This window comes from Anas platyrhynchos, chromosome 9 (genome assembly GCF_047663525.1).
Source record: "Anas platyrhynchos isolate ZD024472 breed Pekin duck chromosome 9, IASCAAS_PekinDuck_T2T, whole genome shotgun sequence".
In the NCBI taxonomy this organism is placed as follows: domain Eukaryota; kingdom Metazoa; phylum Chordata; class Aves; order Anseriformes; family Anatidae; genus Anas; species Anas platyrhynchos.
In genome coordinates, this window is record NC_092595.1 from 13866322 (window position 1) to 13886682 (window position 20361).

General features: G+C 39.7%; 2 protein-coding genes across 3 annotated transcripts; one reads left to right on the forward strand and one right to left on the reverse strand.

Annotated features, from left to right (window-relative positions):
• Positions 1–542: 542 nt before the first annotated feature.
• Positions 543–2143, forward strand: DUSP28 (dual specificity phosphatase 28; the record flags this gene model as incomplete). The annotated part of the gene is given in 3 exon segments (XM_027464060.3): positions 543–692; positions 694–1029; positions 1949–2143. Coding segments are annotated over 3 exon segments (615 nt in total), but the record flags the coding sequence as incomplete, so codon positions are not given.
• A 641-nt stretch (positions 2144–2784) lies between these two features.
• On the reverse strand, positions 2785–18126 carry LOC101799421 (claudin-15). Of its 2 annotated transcripts, XM_005014350.6 has the most exons (6): positions 17991–18126; positions 17282–17554; positions 10175–10339; positions 9942–10023; positions 5598–5708; positions 2785–4227 (listed from the first exon to the last, which is right to left on the reverse strand). In XM_005014350.6, exons 2-6 carry the CDS (start codon positions 17496–17498, stop codon positions 4128–4130), a joined length of 675 nt encoding a protein of 224 aa, XP_005014407.3. In that variant the 5' UTR covers positions 17499–17554; positions 17991–18126; the 3' UTR covers positions 2785–4127. The 2 variants fall into 2 exon arrangements, with proteins under 2 accessions (XP_005014407.3, XP_005014408.1); XM_005014351.6 differs by lacking the exons at positions 17282–17554; positions 17991–18126 and adding an exon at positions 12869–13100.
• Positions 18127–20361: the final 2235 nt, after the last annotated feature.

A 20361-nucleotide genomic window follows, 5' to 3' on the forward strand; every position in this document is an offset into this window, starting at 1 on the left:
CTGCAGGGATGCCTGCTGGTGCCTGTGCCCAGCCCTGCAGCACCCTCTGGCACCAGCCCATGTGGCAGCCCCATCCCCAGGTCCCTGGCCTTGTCCTCCCTCTCTTGCCCCTTACAGCTTGAGCACTTGCCTGCACCCTCCCGAGAAGATAATCACTTCCAGGGCACCACGCCTGCAGCGTTACTGATGGCCAGCAAGATTACTGCTGCTATATCTAGCTCTCTGCTGAAATATTTTCTGGGTAGGAGAAGCCACTTTTGCTACAACAAAAGCAAAGGGCAAGGTAAGCTGGCTCTCAGATCAATGTTGCATTGTTGCTGCTTGGCTTCCTGTTAGGGAGGCTTCTGTCCTTTTGTAAGAAACAGCTACAGGAACAGGAGCTGCACAAATCTGATTGTTTTACAGTCGGATCCGGGGACTCTGAGTTTTTTTTCAGCTTTTTAAACAGTGCTCTCACAAGCTAGCAGGCACTAGGACCTGCCTGAATCCTTTACTGCCAAGCCTGCAGGGAGGGAATAAATATAGCCCAGGCAGCTGGATGAAGGACAGCGAGGCTGGCGCAGATTACTGCTGGAGGAAAACTGCCCCCCCGATACCCCAGGCAAGGGCTGCTTGGCGGCAGCAGCCGGGGAGCTGTGCGGAGGGGTGCTGGTGCTGGTGGCACCGTGCCCTCGGCTTCCAATGCTCCAGCCAGGCAAGGTGACTGCCTCGCTGCTCATCAGCAACGCCAGGACAGCCTGCGATGAGGACCTGCTCGCGCGAGAGGGGGTCACCTTCTGCGTCAATGTCACCAGGCAGCAGCCATTCCCCGGCCTCCAGCAGGTCCGAGGCATCCGCGTCCCTGTTTTTGATGATCCGGCAGAAGACCTGTACAGGTATTTCGAGCAGTGCAGCGATGCTATAGAAGAAGCTGTCCGGGGCGGTGGGAAGTGCCTCGTTTACTGTAAGAACGGCCGCAGCAGATCAGCTGCTATTTGCACTGCTTACCTGATGAGACACCGAAAACTCCCACTCAAGGATGCCTTTGAGGTATTGTACTTACACCCGCAGTTCTGTTTAGATATCTTTTGGGCACTAAATGCAACGCTTGTTATGAATAATGATGATTTCTCATGGAAAGACTCCTCCCAGCTGTTCTGGTGCTCTCACCTATTTAAGAACAGTTATTTGGGTATGCAACATTTGGATATAATTCCACTGTAATTTTTTTTCACACCCCTACACCCCCCACACACGTGGACAAATAAGCCTTCAGTGTAAGGTTTCTGGGACAAACATAATTACAAATGCAGATATGCTTTAACACTGGCAGCAAAGGACACATTCCAAGTTGGTTTGTTTGCTATCATTTCCCCTATCATTTCCTTATTTATGATAAGTGAACTTAAAGACAGAGACATGAAGCAATTCAGTGAAAATAAAAGGAGTATTTGCAGAAGTTGTTTTCCAGGATTTGCTCTTAAAGCTGTCACATACACATCATCTGTGTGACATCTCAATGTAGCAAAGAAACATCTCTTAGGCCTGCTAAACAGTGAGAAGCTAGCTACAAATAATAGCACCTACCTTTTATAAGGATTCTTGTATAATAAACAGGACTTGTGCTCTACAGTCTGTTAGTCTTCACCCATTTGGGTGAATATATATATATACGTGTATAATTTAGGTGTCTAATTTAGATAACTGCTTTGCCTGTACTACACACAGGCTTCCAGATACATGGCAGAGATTCACATTTCCAGCAAATTCAACAGCTCCTTTTCACGTCTTATCCATGCTGTGACCAGGAACTTGGTGGTTTTACCAAGCACAGAGTGAGGACATCAAAAATACCGATTTATTATTCCATCGCAAAATCAAAGCCAAAGCAAATCTCAAAAGTCTCAGAGGAAGAATCAGTTTGAATTACAACCTCCATTGCTTCTACAACATCTCTCCTTTTTTCTAGACGGTGAAGGCTGCCAGGCCAGTAGCAGAACCCAATGCAGGATTTTGGTCTCAGCTACAGAGATATGAAGAAGATTTGAAAATATCAAAGCAGCCTGATCTGCTGAACAAAGGACTTAACTCGCTTTAAAATATCTTCACAGATTGCTATTTTCAAGTGGCTTGCTACAGCTAAATTAGAAGAAAAAAAAAATCACTAACACTTCCCTTATCACCAAAACATAAAATGTCTTACTCCCCAGACTGAGTGGATGGTCCATTAAATTCATTCAGAGCATTGCTGTTGAAGAAAAAGGGGCAGATAAACAGGGGAAAACAACAAAAACACAAAATTGTTGGAAGGGCTGTAAACAGATGAAAGACATGGTATCTGCAATGTTTACTTTCCCCAGAGTAACACTGAATATGAAGATCATGTATTGAATGAACAAATGAGTTACTACATGGGGATTTTTACTCATCTTTTGGTTTTCATTAAACTTCCCAGTGATGTCACTAGAAGATCCAATGCAAGACCAAGGAAGCTCTGAATTGCTCTCTCACCTACAGGATCATAATTCATCTTCATGAGCTGAAGTCTCTGGTGGGAAGCTGACAAAGGAACTGCTCCGCTTGAGACCTAAATTTTCCTTACTTTCAACTAGACTAAAGTACCATCACAAAATTACATAGAGGTCCAGAGGACAGAATATTCAGTTGATGGTAAGGTGTTCAGCTCCTGCCTTACAAGTTAAGTGGCTTTTCTGCTTTTGAAATTATTCGCCAATATACCAAAGGGATGATTTTAAGAAGAATAGTTCATAGTGGAGGGAAGAAGATGACACTGGCAACACAATAGTAATTATGACTCCTTTTAGCTTTATTTACTAAGTTTTAAAAGATCTACAAGTGCCCAAATTCATGCTTTAATAGGTCAGTTTATAAGTCAGCTGTTCAGCTGTACTTGTATGCAAGCAACGTGGCTAAACTATTTTTTCTAAAAGTACTTGCAGATTGCACTGTGAAATCATCTATTTGGATAGACAAAGAAGGAAGGCTCAGGAGGATGGTGTGAAGCTTCTAAAGAAGAGTACTGCTATGTTTTGCCAAAAGTTGTTCAAAGCAGAAAGAAATACCCAAGTATTTTGTTGAACTGTATTAAAACATTTATAATTTAAGAGGGAAGTTATGAACACCAAGAACCTACAGAGTGAAATTCCATTCCACGTTGCTCAAAACATCAGTAGGAAGGAAAGTTAGTTCATCTTCAGCATCGTAAGTGCTTACATAAGCCAAACATATGCTCCCAATAGTGGAGTAGTTTAAGGCAGAAATTCTAAAGCTGGAATTGCAACAGAGAATAAAGTAACTGATGAATGAGGCAATTCAGATGCAAGAGAAGTTCCCAAAGTAAGAGATTGCTGGAAGTTAAAATAGAATTATTTTAAAACCTGAAAACATAGAAATAAAAATAAAAAACCAGGGCTGTCTTCTAGTTACAACAAGGCGTATTCTGACCAAATGCTTTCTCCACTCCAAGCTGTGTTTGGTTCATTCTTGTGTCATTTATCTTTCCTAGCTGCATTCCAACCAACAAGGCATTAGTTGTACATCTGCAGATACGGAGGTGAATGGATGTTTCTAAAGGATTTTCAAAGGTTTCATAAATCTTGACTATATACATTATATGTATTTCAGTATACCATGAGACTTCAAGCCCTGGTACATAGGCTGCATCTTCATTAATTGCCAGGATGCTTCTCATCGAAAAATCTGTTTCAGTCAGTCAGTGGAATAAAGCTTTACTGTCAAAAGCCAAAGCTGCTAAACATTAATGAAAATACAATACATTTCTAACAGCGAGCTATATTAACCAGCAGGCAGCTACAGCATATGTGTTACACATTTTTTAGTTTTCTGAAATAGAAAAAGTTGGTCTTGATTATCAGGATGTACCACACTCTGTGATTCAATTTGACCAGGCTTCTCAGCACACAGACAATCTTCATGCTGCAGGATTTCATTCTCTGTAGAAACCTATTTCCACTTTAAAACCATTTCCAGGAGGAGGTGCTCAGATGTAAATCATCTCCAAATTAAGATGAAAGATAGCAACTTGGAACTGAAACACCGGAAGTAGTTCACTTTGCTAATTTAAATTCATAACCTACTAACATTACAAGTGATGTAAAAATATCAGTTTAGACATACTCCTTGGCACTTGTAGCTGTCTCAGAGTTTTTGGTGTAAATTTGCTGCTGAAGGGCTGGCTGGCCTGCTGAATATCTGTATTTGCTGGCACTGTAAATTAAGAAAAAAAGATAAAAAAGAATAGGCATTACACTCACAGCCACAGTTTCAGATAATTAGGAAGATACTTGTTATGGTCTGTATCCAACGCAGTGATAGCACACGCTTCCCAAAGGTGCAGAAGTTTAAAGCCTATTGTTCTCATCAGTCTTGTAGTTAAGGGGAAAGAGACGGGCTCTTCGGCTTGTGGCACAACTGTCTCTCTGGTAGCTAGAAACAAACTGTGCATTCCTAACTAACGTGTGCCTTTCCTTGATCGTTTTAGTCAAGCACCTAAAGCGGAAAAGAATCTAGACTTCAATGCCTTTGTGCAAGCTGCAGTTCTTAGTAAAGGAATTGAAATGATGAGAAAGGAAAACAGAACTATCTTCAGCCTAATCCCTTCATCTGTCATTCATGTTGAACGTGTTTTGCCTTCCTTGGTTTTACCTGATTTTTTCAAGATATTTCAGGGTATTTGGTACTTTGTATTAAAGCACAGTGAGTCAGATCTAAAGTCCAACAGGGCTGATAAAATATTATCATAAAACTCCAGTGGTTTCAGATTAGGCAACAGAGTATCAGAGGAACACTCTCACTTATTAGCTGTTTTGACATAACTTTCCTAAGATTAAATATAGTAGCAGTGATTGTGCTTCTTGCTTCTGTGTTATGATCCTCTCAGTCCTAGCCAGTACATCCTCCAAGCTTTTGAGTTCTTCTGGGTTGACATGGACCTCTAGTATTTCTGGCAATTTCATCCCTCTCTTTGAGTAAAGGACTTTCTGTATGTATGAATAATTAAAGATGGGAAAAAAAATTCCAGGCAAGGTTAAATATGTAGGCCAGAAATCTTGATTTCTCTGATATGATGCACACTAAAACATTCCACAAGAAACAAGAAGATATCATACATTTCTAACAATCAATTGGATACAATTTGGGAGGAAAATGCCATTACATTTTCTTAAAATTAAATGTTGTTTGACTATTTTAAACATAGTGAGTATCACAGGAGAATTTAATTACAATACACTATATACTTCGATATACTTTTCTTCAGGCAAAACATAGTTTGCTCTTTAACTGCACATTTTCATCACGTAGGTATTAGATGCATGATCAGAATTATCTAAGACTAGCTATAGGTGACTGCTGATTGCAGTCAATTATCAACAGGTAAAGCATTTGGGAGGTACAAGTATTCAGTACAGCATCACCCCTATCACAAGTCTGTGATATACCAGAGCACTGAATTAGTACGTAGAGTTTCCTGTTTCTATGGGTGCAGATTTAAACCAGGGTGAAGGAGATAACAGTATGCAGACAGAAAATGGTACATAATCGACAGCTATTATTGTAACTGACAAATTCAAGATTACCTGTATTCCATTTTTTGCTTCCCTTTGCATGAGCAGGTTAGGAAGATACCACCAAGCATATAAAGAATAGATCCAGCCCAGCCTAAGTACAGAGCATCTCCTAGTTCATACCTGAAACATGAAAGATGTTATGGAAGCAGCATATAACAGGATCACAAAGCCATTACTTTAGACTCAGCCATAAGCTACACAAAACATCCAAACAAACAAATTCCATTCTGATAGACGTCAGCTCACCTCAACTCAGCTCTGTTATCAGGAGATAACAGAGGAAAACAGACCTGGTTCTGTGTCTGTTCAGTAAAACTCTTAGGTGCATATTCAAGTGCTCTGTCAAATTGGTGACAGGACAGAAAGTACAGAGCAACATAAAGACAAGTAGCAATAAATAATTGCGTACATTAAATAAACTGTTGATAATAAAAGAGAGAGGTTGAATCTTAAAACAGAATCCGTATAAAGCAATTGGCATGAGTACTTTGAAAGGAAAAGAGGAAAATAAAAGTTGTATGCATACTCCTTTACACATGCTGAATTCCGTATCAGTGGTCTGATTGTTACTCATCAACTGCCTTTTCTCCATCAGAGACCTGCCTCTTCAGTCCCCAGCAGAACGAAGCTACTAAAAGTCAAACCAGCACAAGGCTGCCCAAAGACTGAAGAAGTTCAGGACTTCCTCAAGATAGCATTTGGGCAGGGAGCATGCTGAGCATAAATAGATGTGACAGAAGCAGCCAAGAAAGAAATTTTGCCATACTTTCTCAGACCACAGAGATATACCTGTGTTGCACATATAGTCTTTGTTCATATATAAAAATGTGTTTTCCTCTTTTTGTGAAGCTCCTGCCAGACTTTACCAGGTTCAGTCAGGTCTAATCTTTGAGTTAACTTCACTATCTGTGAAATTCCTGGACTGGGAAATTTTCTGGAGTGTCTAGCTCTGTACAGTAAAACTGGGAAGTGTTCTTTTTCATTCTGGGACTGTTCATAAAATGTATTTCAGCCACAGAACCACAGAAATCTGAATATTCATTAGTATATGTAATTTTGTTATGAAACTATATAATAAAGAATCAGCCTTTCCTGGTTTTCCTACTAGAAAGGAACAACTAGTTCTATACAAACAGCTACTTACAGGTGATACAGTATCATGTCCATATAAAAACAATTCCTGTGGTTAGCTATTCCTCATGAAACAGACAGCAAGTAAGTAATCTTCCAGTTTCACAAAATAACTTCAGTGGCAAGGCCAATATAAGGACGAAATAAGTGTCATGGACTGTGCAGAACATATACTGAAATCAAATTGTTTATATTCTTTCTATTTGAAAATACAAAGTCACTATGTAACAGTGTCAATGCTTCTAACTCCAAAACTAGCTGGTATCAGGTAGGTTTCTAAGGCTTACACACATTCACTGCTCTCTGTGTTCCCATCATACACTGGAGCCCCAAGTAGAGCTCACGTCCCTGCTGCTTTAGGCAGTTTGCAGACACAGAACAGAGAGAGAATCATTACCTAAAAAAAAAAAAAAAAAAAATTGCTGGAAGAATATGGAGGAATACTAAGGAACAATCAGACTGACTAGTACATGCAATGGGCTCTGCTGACTAGTTGCCTGAAGACAGGAATGCTGTAGACATCATACCAAAGGGAAGTATAATAGGATGGATCCATGAAGGACTTAGGTTCCCTTCAGAGTTGTATGAGAAATTCCTCTAAGAATTAATAGAGGTTAATATTACTAATTTGCTTCAGTCATAGAAAAACAAAACAAACCAAACAAACAAACAAAGTAAACTGAAAAACAGATTTCCCAGTTTCTTAAGACTGAAGATCAATACTGCCCTGCAATTGAAATTAAACCCTTCTCACAGAGTCCAAGGAGGACAAACTTCCTTAAAAGAACAGAGCATGTCCAGCTTTACCAATGATCAAAGTTATTTCACCAAGAACTGCTTAGCAAACTGATAGTCTTAGGCATGAAGTTTAGATACCAAAAAAAAAAAAAAATCTTTAGCTACTGAATACAAACAATCTAGTAACTGATTAACACACACTGATGTTGGAGCCCAACAGCTATAAACAGCTATAAAACTCGCCAGCTATTCTACAAACTGCAATTCCTTATCATCAGTCGTTTCAATCCTCTAACGTATTTATTACTCTTCATATAATTCTCTCAAGGGGACATAAAACAAAAAAGTCTTAGAAGTGCAATTTCTTTCTCAGTGCTTGTTTGGATACGCAAGGAAAACTTACAAACATCCAAGCAATTGCGGAAAGCACTTTGATTCATAACAAAGCACTTCACTTCTGACTTCCCTGAACTGATCCTCAAGGGGAAACCTGTAAAACACTTCAAATATAATCCTAGGAAATAAAGCTTTATAGTTTACTGAGCTAAAAACTATATACTTGCTAGAGGTGCTGGCAAATTATAAACCTTCCCTCTTCCTCAACCCACCTCTCTCATGTTCTGCAGACAATGTGTTACTTGTTTCACTCACCCTTCTTCCCTCTTTGGAGGAGGCACCCTGTCACTTCCCTCTACCCTTGCTCTTCATTGATAAATCCATTTGTCAAGATAAGCTATCCTAAACGGACGCTTAGTTTTGAAGATTGTTGCTTCTATATCAGATAAGAATAAGGGTTTTTATGCCTCGAAACTTGGCCGTGCGCAACTGTATGAGCTGATAGTCCCACAAACTTTGCGTCATTTTAATTCATAAGGCAATCCAACATTGAGCTGTTATTATATGGGGGGGATTGACTTCTTTAAGACAAGCAGGACACCTCAGTGGTATTCTTTATCTACCTGCAGGTCCCTAGCACTCAGTTCAGGCTGTTTTCTGTACTTTCGTTACATCTGCTTGTGAGATTCAATTAAGTCTACATCTCAGTGCTAAGAAAAATAAAAGGTAGAAGTTTTAATTTTCTTTGTCATTTAGACAAAATATATCCATGGCTCTTTGTATATTTGAGGCATCTGAACATCTTACTCTATTCCCAAAAGGGAGTAGCAGCACAGGTTAAAAATATGAAAATACATGTTTGAAAAGTGAACAGACAGACAGTGAAGGCTGTTGGTACTGTGGCCTTCCCAGAAGCAGGCGTCAGCATTTGAACAAAGAGCAATGCTGTTTGAACGATGGAGAAGGCAGACAGATCACGAAGGACATGAAAGGGAACAAATGCAGCACATATTTGATGCCAATGAAGGCATAGCCATGAAAAAACAAACATTTGAAGTGACAGCCAGGAACAACCCTGCTTCCAGCATTCATAGCCAATAGTAGCATAGGAAACTATATTTGTCAAGGGTACATAATTAACAATTTCTGCAGTTAACATGCATGGTAAAGACTGGAATCAGATGAGAAATACGTGAGCCTTAGCTTGTGATCGTCTAACCCTTATGTGGAAGTCTAGAGGGAAGATGCCTAACTTCTTAAGGTGGTTCACCAGGTCCCATCTGAAGCTGCAATAGACACAGTCAAGAAGTCTGTTGCTCTACTCACCACAATTGGCATGTAGGTGAATAACTCAGATTATTTGCCTAAACCTCAGATAGCTAAACTAAGGTGAAATGAATGCTTTCCTTAAAAGCAACTGGGAGGTAAGGATCTAGCAGAAGTGCCATGAACATAATGTCCAAGATTATGAGCCAGTATGACAGAAGAGTGATGCTGTACACAGAGAGGACAAAAGAAATTTATTTTTTGCACTGTACCTGAGGATTAAGAACAGTCTTTTTTCCACAAATGGAATTGGAGGGAAAAAAAAGCCATAAGGAAAAGAGATTTCATGTTAGCATAAGAAGGCTCTGAAAAAGGACAGTAGATCTACCATTGTTTATCAAATCTGTATTCCACTGTCCTCTATAATATCAGAATACCTACACAGGGCAAACAGATAATCGGGGGACAGAGAGAGGCTCAGACAAAGATACAAGCAAGAAGAAAGGAATCACTTTGGCTCAAGCACAACAGCAGATCAAAAAAAAAATCTTGCTGGGAACTTCAGCACTATTAAATTCAGTTCTGGGTTTTGCAAACTGCAGGAGATCACAAGTTGCCAGTACAAGGGAGCACTCTGTGGCAACAATGCAATACAAATTTGGGGTTAATACTCCCCACACATTCACTAAACCTTCCAGGGAGACCTCTCCTCCCTCCCCACCAACAGCAAACAGCTCTGAGGTGAAAAATTTTCCTGACAACAAATGTTTCCTCCCGCAGGGCTGCATATCAGGATCCAGGTTCTGAAACACTGGAGCAGCTGAAGTTAGTCCTGCCATTTAACACATGCTGGAGTTTGGTGTGACAGATCTATTAACTTACTTGGTTCCAGCGTACAGCGGGTCAAAAAACTGAGCAGTAATCATTGCAGCATACCAAGAAACAGCCACCATCGAAGAGAGACCTACCAGAAAAAGTTTTAAAAGCACATACTTGAGTGAGTCCTTTGACGTCTGTAACAGCTTTAAAACAAGAGTAAGTGTTCATTTCATTTAGTCTAGTTGTGACAGGAATGCAAAGTACTGATAGCATTCTCATTTCAGCTTTGGTATTACCTCCTAAAATAAAGAGAAATCCTCCTGTGACAGCAAACTTCATTTTTCCATCTTCATCGCTTATCCCAATGTTTGTGCATTTTAAACCAAGAAGTGAGAGCACTGCAGCTATAAATCCCAAAAGGATGGAAACAATTATCAAGGCACGGCATGCCTGAATGTGGACTGAGTGAGAGAGAAAAAGAGAAAACAAATAAGGATTTATACAGAAATTAAATTAAGCCTATACTGCCAAAGTATAAAAGATAGAAACAGTGACAAAATTACCAGAAGCAATGAATCTTGTCCAACCTTAACTGAGGATTTTACTTCACAATTTGAAAGTTCAACTTTCTGCTGTCTTTATCTTAAAAATGAGCTTAATGAACAAGATAAAGTAAGTTAACTTTATTTATCAATATTAATTTTAAGAAATCATCCTAAGCCCTGACACTGAAGGAAACACATATGACACCTTAAAAAGAATATATATATATATATATAAAGCATTTGGTATCTGACTAATTGATTTATCAAATGTTTCATCTAGTTGTGACTAGATGTATAGTGCTAACTATACATAATTGCAGTGTTAATCTTCAGCAATACTGCTTTAAAAAAAGTCCCCTTTTCAAACATTTGTGACCTGGGCTAATGGTGTGCTGAATTCAAAAGCTTTAAATCTGTTTCAAAAAAAATAAATCTGATATTGCCATACGCAAAACACACAAACAGACGTGTACAACAGAGCCCAGCTGCCAATAAGGAAGCCTTTACAGTAAATCTTTATGATCCTTCTATTGAGACATCACCCCATGAACAAAGACACCTTTTTTTTTTTTTTTTTTTTTCAATCTGGCATCTTCTGCTGTAATAGTTTCAGATAAGTTTCTAAGCAGCAATTTGATACACACCTAAATTAACCATGATAACTTCACTCCACCTTGGCACGTATCTGTGAGTGCTACAGGCATTTCTTGGAGGTCCCACTATTTGCTTAGCTCTCGTTGATCCCAGCCCAACTCTCTTCCTCTTTCCTGGTTTGCCTAGCTGTCCCCTCGACTTTTCCTACAGTTCTGTGTTTTCTAACTTGTTTATTTTTCAGTTGTTCTTTTATAAAACTTTTTCTTCTCAATTCTTCTTCTCAATTCTGCAAGCTGCTTTTTCCCTTCCCCTTTCCTCTGCCTACACCCCGCAAGCACAGCGACATCTCCTTGACAGAGTAATCTCCTCTTCAGTGGATCACATCTTATCTCCACAAACTCACTTTCTGAGCCTGGCCTGTTAATTCACTTTCTGACTGCCCCCATTTTTCCTTCCTGCTAACTCCACATTGTTATCAGCAGTTCTCCAGAAGCATTCCTACTGTCCGCCTTCCTTTCTCTTTTGCTTTACCACCTCCACTCACGATGTTCTTTCCTGCCTCCCTCAGATGGCTTTAAAACCCACTTTTTCACCAGCAGCTCCCGACCTGATGTGGCCCTGCTGCCCCCACCTACACAGGAGCAGCAGCACGGCACTCTCAGGGAGGCAGCACCTGTGTAAATAGCTCAGTGGCAAGATGCTGTGCAGTGTCTTGGGCGCTAAGTTAAGAACGGACCCATTAAGGGGGTTATAAATGAACCAAGCGCATACTTGCACGAGCACCCTGCAGAGGAAAAAAAACCTCATCCTGCTGGTGGTGATGCTAAAGAGCTTATGTAGGGTATCTGTTACGGTCCTATTTATACACACATGCATTTTAAAACCAGCTGTCGGGGAACAACTTGCTAGAAAGATTGTTAGGGAACTGTTAGAATAAAGCAAAGAACAGATTATTCCCCCAGTACGGACACAGAGCTTCACAGCATTGCCGGGCGAGTTCCAGAGCTGGTCGGTAACAGCAGGTTAGGTCAGACTGAGAAAGAGACTTCAGCCCCTCATGGCCACTAATGCTGTGGTAGATATTCTTCAGATTAGGAAGATTTCTAAGGGGGTTAGCCAACTCCTGGTGTAGATCCAACTAATTAGGAAGACATGTTTTATCCGGGATAAGCCTGAAGTATTCAAGATTAATAAAAACTAGCTTTACTACCTATAAACATGTTTATTATCCGCAAACTACTGCCTTAATGAACATCTGAGCACACGCCACAATTCTGGTGAATTTCCCGATATTTAGAACCACATCCAACAGGACATTAGTTAGTAACTTCTGACGGGTACGTTAAAACATATACTCATAAACTCACTGTATTTGTTCCATCGTATGCAATTTTCAGTCTCAACATGGAAAAAACACTACTCACTTCTTAGGTAAGAAATAGTATTTATAGCCCCTTTATGAAAAAACTCCAGATAACATTGGCTATCAACCACTGCAAAAGAATGCCCATACAATAATTCCATACAAATATGGAACTCCCACAAGATGTCTTAAAGATTACTTCTATTAATTCTTCCCATGCGATGCTAGAAAAGAGATTACACTATGTTTAAAATGCCCACCAAATTAAATGCTCAATCAAGCGGCTTCATTTGCCTTATTTTAGAGCCTTAATGCGTTCCACACATTACATCGTCTGAAGATTTTTATAACTTCAATCTACAAAGTTTGTCTTGGCCAGAAAGCCAATGCTATTTTCCAGTACTATCAGATCACAAAACCAACAATCTTACTATTTTTTCCCCCAAAATTTTTAAGCAATATAAACAAGACTGCACAAAGTCACATACCAGGCAGAGCAAACATAGAGTCAAATACCCTGCAGTTGGATACTCCAGTGCTGTCTTCGGCACAGCTCTTCCAGAGGTTTTCATACAACGTAGATGTTGTGATCACACTACCATATATGCTGGAGACTTTCCAATAATTATGCGGCAAAGTAGCTCCAATCATTGCCCATCCAACCAAACACAAAAGAAAACCAATAATTTCCAGTGCAGCAGACATGCTTGTGAATAGTAACAGTTAAGTATCCCTATAATTGGATTATCATCAAGTGAAGTATTTCAGAAGCCTCCTTGCTGCTTTACCTCTGGGTTTCACTCCAAAATGAGGCTACCTTTGCTCTTTGCTCAACCCCAGAGATAAGGCTTACAGTCTACGACAATAAGAAGTGGGAGTAGTTCATGATAAATATATTACTATCAAAAAAATTCTACCAACAATATTAATTACTTTTCTAGTGAGAAGTGTCAAATTGAGCCTAATCTTACCCTCAGCCTAGAAAGTCTAGCCAGTATTCCTAGAAAATATTTTGTAAATCTGATGATATTGGCAAATATTTTCTCTCTTTCCTTCTCTGCAGTCAACTAAGGTGCACACATGACTAAACTTGCTTGTAATTTTGTTAATGATCTCAATTTTTTTTAACAGCTTTTTTTGTGTTATTTTCTTGGTGACAAAGAGCTTGAAAACGGGAACATTTTTTCTGTTGTTAGAAAATCTAGCACATTTTTGGAATTATGGTCATAAGTGATCCACAGCAACTGTACTGCCAGCTTCTTTCAGGAATGTTAAGTCTGTGGATGAATGGTTTTCATTAATATTTCACAGTCCATTGATCCATAGTTACACAGTGCTAAACAGTCCCACTGACACAGGAATACAACTGTGATAACATTCATGTGATATGCATTCCATAGAAATGAAATATAAGGGACAGAACGAACCAGTGCAACAGAACTATCTCAGAAGGAGTACAATGATGAAGCAAAATAGCTGCATGAGAATAATACATACCAGTTGATTGTGTCTGTTTGTCAGATTATTATAGCATTAAAAAATCTATTCTAGACAAAGTAGAAGTATGTTAAACTTCGTTTACTTGCTTCTGCTATTCACTAGACAAAATCATAAACTCAATTCACATCATCCACTAACGTTAATACCTTAAACGGCCTATGTATCCAAGCAAGGTTAACCATCTCTCATAGTGATAACCTGCTCTTATCTCCAGGAAACAGAGTCACAGTTTCTTCATAAAATCACTCTGCTATGACACAGCATGGTAACAAAGTCATGACATTTACATAAATACTCCCAGAAGGATTAGTTGTTGTAAGAGCCACAACTCGCCTGAAGCAGATATACCTGTTTTTTCAAAATTCACTGGTCACTTTGAGCCAAAGTTCAATGGTTTTTCGCAAAAGGTTACTACTACGCCACTGTGATGATTTTCCTCCCTTGGCAGCCAAGAGGATCTTTGATTTAAGTAAGAACAGATTGGGCAGCGCAGACAGAATGACCTTGAGCAGCACTATACTTGCAGTCCTTCAAAGGAAATGGATAGTGATGTGGTGAGAAGTGATCTTCTCATGTGGTTTTTCCTTCCACTAAATCACTGCAATTTGAAAATGATGGCACAGTAAAATGAATACACTGTGGTGGTATAGAATATCTGCATCCCGTTAAAAACCCTTCAAAGAATCTCAGATTAATTTATCCACACACAGATGTTACCCTGGCAACCTCAGTAATCACTTCTGGTCATATGACTTCCAAAGCTGAGTTGAGTTAGGAACTTGAATCAAGTTTCCCCAGATTTTACAATCCTGCCAAGGACTAAAAAATTATTTTAAAAAAGATCATTTAAGAAATTCTCTCTTCCTAAAGGCTATTAAGAAGGCTATTTCAACAGGCAATCGTAAAGCACACATATAAACAGAGCAGATTAAACTGTAGACCTGGAATGCACAAGTTTTTCTTACGTGGTACTAGGCAACTTAATCATTCCCTTAAGGAAGGCACTCTTCTTTAAAGGAAATAAAAATGCTGTAGAATATAGGATTGCTATTGCTTAAATTTCATGAACTATGGTTTGGTAAGCAAAGGGCTTGCTGGTGCCGCTGTGCAATAGCATCTGCATCATCAGAATAAAAAAGTTGGTGTTGATAGCTTCATGCCTACAACAGCTACAACAGGAGCTTCATTTCAGCCTTGGTCCAGCTGGTTGGGTGAACTGAATGCCACCGGACGGCTGGCAGGCACAAGGTGCATTCCTTGAGAACTTTTCCCTACCTCATTTCAGCCAGGAGGGATCCAGTTCCTGCACTCCAAGGCCACTCCGCAACGCAAACAAATGCACTCTGTGTGCAACAGATGGGAATGATTCGAAAATGCTGCAAGTAAAATGCTAACACAGACATACCGATATATAGGCAATATACAACCAGAGACAAATTGCTACTCATCCCCTCTGATATTCTCAAAACAGGGCATATTATGGTTGCAGAGCATGCAATATGGCTGAGATAGGGCTTACAGGCAGAAATTGTACTCTTCTTTTTTTTTTTTTTTTTTTTTTTTTTTAATCAGATCAACCAATACAGGGAAGAAAAAAAAAGAAAAAAAAAAAAAAAAAGGAATGAAAATATTAACAACTTAAATGTTTGGTCAACAGAAGCTTGTAACTTTTCAATCACTTCTGTGGATTTGTTTCAAGACCCAGGAATGCTGACTTAGCACTGTAAGAAGAGAAACTCCCTGCCAACAGACAGCAAGAACTCTCCAGACAGACACATGACATGTCTGTTGGTTGGCACGGGGAACCCCACACTGTTTTTAGGTGACAAGCAGTTCTTTGGACAGCTGAAGTTGATACACTGAGCCCTGCCAGCCAGGAGTCCTTGCCTATAGCTCTGTGAGGAAGAATGACAGAAGTGCCCTGGGGAAGGCAGCTGCTTCAATGCACCAGGAACTCCTCTGTTCCTGTTAAATATATTTTTTCCATGCTGGTTGCAATGAAACTGAATTAAAATATAGGAGGCTGTGCCACATTGACTCTGCTTGCCTCTCTAACAGGGCTGAGGCACCTGTTTCTCCCTGGTAGGTGAGGCAAGGCTGCCACAGCATTGTACGCATCCGTGCCAGCTTGCTGCTGCACATGAGAGCTGAAGGACTATTGGCCTCATCGTTCTGCTTTCCAGAAATCAGATCTACATTTCTAGATGAATTTTAGGCAACCTGTTATCTACATAAAGCAAGTCTTGGAGAGGAGCACTCTGACACTGGGTACCAGAAAGGCAGGCAAAGCTGACTTGTCTCTGACTGAACAATCAGAGTTTTTAAAATCCTTGGAAGGATATGACTTGCTTTCTGAGGCTACAGATTCTGGCCTCATTACAGCATGCTGAATACTTAAGCTGGCACTATTGTTAAGAATGCAAATGAGGTGACTGGACTTGTGGTCCTGAGGAAGACCCATGAATCTTGGAGTTTTCAGGTGGTCCCATTTTAGAGATGTCTTACAGTTAGGTGGTTCTGACTGCAGTGGAGTCCATGTCTTGTCAAGAAAATGATATTTTCAAAGTCTGTGAGATGTGGTATTTGTAAGACCTGCTTCCAGTCTTGAGCACTGTGTGTCAAGAATAAATCAGCTGGAAAGAATCCAGAAAAACAGCAATGACAATAATCATGGATCCATAAAAAAGGGAACACCTGAAGAAATGATTCCGTAACGTAACGCACAAAGTGACTGCCCAATACTGTGACTGCCCAATACTGAAAGCTGAAAACAAATACATGGGAAGCTCTGGAAGTTCTAAGACAAAATCTTCTGAGGAAATCTTAAATGTCAGTCCTTTCTTTTCTATATAAAAGGTGTTTACAGAAAAATATTAAAAAAAAAAAAGAATACAAACAAATAATTTTCAGTTCTTAGAAAGACAATTTTTCTTTTTCTCTTCACAGACAAACCACCACACTAGCACATTAATTCTACCTCAGAAAGCACAGAAGTACTACTAACACAAACACAGTTTATTTAAGCTAGCCACCTCTGAAAAAATCTAGAACAAATACACAGATTTATCACAAAGTCAAATGAGTTCTGGAATATCCAAGTCCACACCAAAGCACAAACGCTGACACTTACTGACATACTGCCTGCTCGTAGTTAAGAATGAAACTGAAAATAATACGATACAGCATCAAAGCTGCTGTACTTACTGACCTGGATTGTACATTAAAGCATATGGATTTCACTGGGGTCCTTTAACCTGCCTGCAAGTAATAAAGGACAAATCCTGTCCATACGAGAACCTCTGTGACAACTGCAGTACGTGCTGTCCAACTGCACTAAGATACTGTCCACGAAGAAGGAATAAAAGCACATCCCTGGATTTTATATGCATATATACACTTACTATCTGAACTCAACATGTAGAGAAACTTCTTGCACTGTGTTGATCCAAACTCAGTAACTGTGCATTCCATCCAAAGACCTTCAGAAATCCTTTCTGCAGGAACTAGCACCGCTGTAGTGTCAGAAATTTTCCATCTGTTGGACATGGTAGTGACAAGCAAAATGGTGAATCCTGTCAAAGCCAGCAGCAATGCACAAATTTGTAAAGATGATGCCATTCCTCTGACAGAAGTTGTTTTCAGGGTAGTCTCCCAAAATTCCTGATATTATAAACCTGTTGAAACAGTTCATACACATACAGTAGGTGGAGTTATCTTTACACAAGTCACAAGTCCTTAGGAAAACATCAGAAAGGTGCCAACCTACAATCTAATTTACCACACCAGAAAGATGTGGAACTGGAGCCTAAATCTCATGAAATAATTTGAATACTTGGATATTCCATGACACTTTAGTATTTGTTTGGGACACTTTTATTACCGGAGATGTTTACCCCACGAAATATCAACAAAGCAAAACCAGAAGATCAAAATGAGGAATTCTCTATTTTGAAATTGCAGTGTGTCACCAGTTCTTTATTTGTTTGCTAACTCAATCTTTCTTTTTTTTTTTTTTTTAATTAAAACTATCAAATGCTTTTATAAGTTATTCACTCCCTGATTACAATGCCTGTTGATACAAATTAAAAGCAAAATGCATGTGATACTCACGTTTATGATATGTTTCTAGCCTCTATCATTTCCTGCCAGACAGTAATGTCAGCACTTTGTGAGGATCAGTTTGATCAAACAGAAGGGTAAGGTTTGTGCTCTTTAGGACCTTTCCCCCCATTCTAAAAATCAAGGACCCAGGGCTATAGCACTGCCCAACTGTTGCACAAAGGCTCAGACATGGCCTTTTGCTACAGCAAAGTCTCAGTGAAATGGATGATTCAACCAAGAAAATTACAACAAAATTGTGCAAGTTACTAGCAAAACACTGAGATTAACCTGGTAATCACTGGCATATAACTTGCTTTGTCAGTGCCACTGAGCTGCCCACGCACCATCAGATTCCAAGGAAATGCAGAAAAATACTGTTACAATTTTCATAATGAGCGTTTTACTTGAAGCTTTTGCTGCACCTGTCACCAAGACGCTGCTTTCATGAAAACCTGCATTTATTGTAAGACAGGCAAACAACAGAAGATGGGATTTGTTTTAGGATGGAGCCCACACTGCAATGGAATATGCAAGTTTTCTGCATTAAGAAGAAGAAAAAAAAAATAAAATTCAAGCCTCCTCTCATAATCGTTCATTTTAAATGACTACAACACAGCGGGAATTCATTCACACAGGGGAAGCAGGATTACTTTTATTCCACTCCTAAAAGCATGTATATTCCACTATGAAAATTTAATCTCCTGTTGAGAAGAGAGCACTTTTCTCTCAAGTGGTTGTGTAACCTCTTCAAAGCACAAACAACTGTTAACTGAAAATATCTGACATAAATGATAAATTTAAATTAAGAAATAAATTTAAGCAGACTTTGTACCACATGGGCAGACTGATAATTCAAATGACTGTTTCTGTCTTACATTACGTTGGTATGACCCAGGCAATCACAATTCACTCCTAACAGTAAGGAAAATAAGGTAAAACTATAAGCCATCACTATGGGTAGGACATAGGTGTAAGCATAAACTTCTCATTAAAATACTGTAATTTGAAATATCACATGCTTCCAAGTGAGGAAGCTTAGAAGTTAGATTCCACAAAAATACAGATGAACAACCTTCCTCTACCCAGCATGCTTAAAATAACTGTCCAGTATTAATGTGTCAGCTAAAGGTAATATAACACAGAACCACAGAATCATCTAGGTTGGAAGAGACCTCCAAGATCACCGAGTCCAACCTCTGACCTAACACTAACCAGTCCTCCACTAAACCATATCCCTAAGCTCTACATCTAAACGTCTTTTGAAGACTTCCAGGGATGGTGACTCCACCACTTCCCTGGGCAGCCCATTCCAATGCCTCACAACCCTTTCAGTAAAGAAGTTCTTCCTAACATCCAACCTAAAACTCCCTGGCACAACTTTAGCCCATTCCCCCTCGTCCTGTCACCAGGCATGCGGGAGAATAGACCATCCCCCACCTCGCTACAGCCTCCTGTAAGGTACCAGAGCCTCCTTTAAGGTACCAACAATAACACCCATGAGCTCCATACTGTGTGTAAATATTCCTCACAAGTAAAATGAAGAATGGGTCTGAAACTAGAAGGTGATATTTCAATTCGACTTACATGGCAATGTAAAGTGGGAGGATGACTAAACCCTAATGGCACGACATATGACAGATCAGCTGAAGGACATCTTATTTTCCAAGCATGCCGAGAAAGCCTCTACTAGTTGGAAAGTGAAGCACACAGTGCTGGTATCTGAATCCTTAGGGGGCAGGCAGTGGGTCTGGTCTCTCAGCAGGGACTGAGAGCCTGGTGGGGCACTTATCGATAGGACATACAGGGCAGGAACAGATAGCCCCTCCTGAAATGCAAGTCTCCAGTGGGTAAAACAACGGCCAGAGGAAGAAACAGAGGGAAAGCATTTATTTGTTTAAACAAATCCACTTTCCTTACATTCTTTATATACTCCCAGCAGCATTTTCCCACTGGCATAAGAAGCTTTCAAAAGCAGCTTCTTTCAACTAGCACAATGTCTATCCCCCTCTTTCAACAAGTACTGCACACACCTGTTCAGGACTTGGTTTTACTAGGTGCTATAAACTTTCACTGTTTATAGAAATGAAATGATAGCACAACTAACAGCAAATATGCTTTGCAACTATTCAAGTATAACTGACCACAAAACAATGTTTTATGTTTAAACAAATATGTGACGCCCAGAGCATCATCCCTTGCAAACTTCACCCATAGGCCATATACAACTAAGGTCTGTAATGAGATAAAAATAAGCCCTGGGGACCAAAAAGAACACCTTAGTCTGAAAAACAGCACAGCCAAACTGTATGGGGTTTGAACACAGGACGGGAAGAGTTAACAAAGAAAAATATTTAAGCCACTTAAACAAACAAAACACTCC

What these genes read in the sequence shown, in the direction of transcription:
- LOC101799421 (XM_005014350.6), bottom strand. Translation starts at nt 17,498, where the DNA reads ATGGCATCATCTTTACAAATTTGTGCATTGCTGCTGGCTTTGACAGGA. An exon ending in CTACATGTTGAGTTCAGATA is followed by an intron (nt 10,340 to 17,281) that starts GTAAGTGTATAT and finishes TCTCTCACTCAG; the next exon opens with TCCACATTCAGGCATGCCGT. An exon ending in ATTTCTCTTTATTTTAGGAG is followed by an intron (nt 10,024 to 10,174) that starts GTAATACCAAAG and finishes TTTTTCTGGTAG; the next exon opens with GTCTCTCTTCGATGGTGGCT.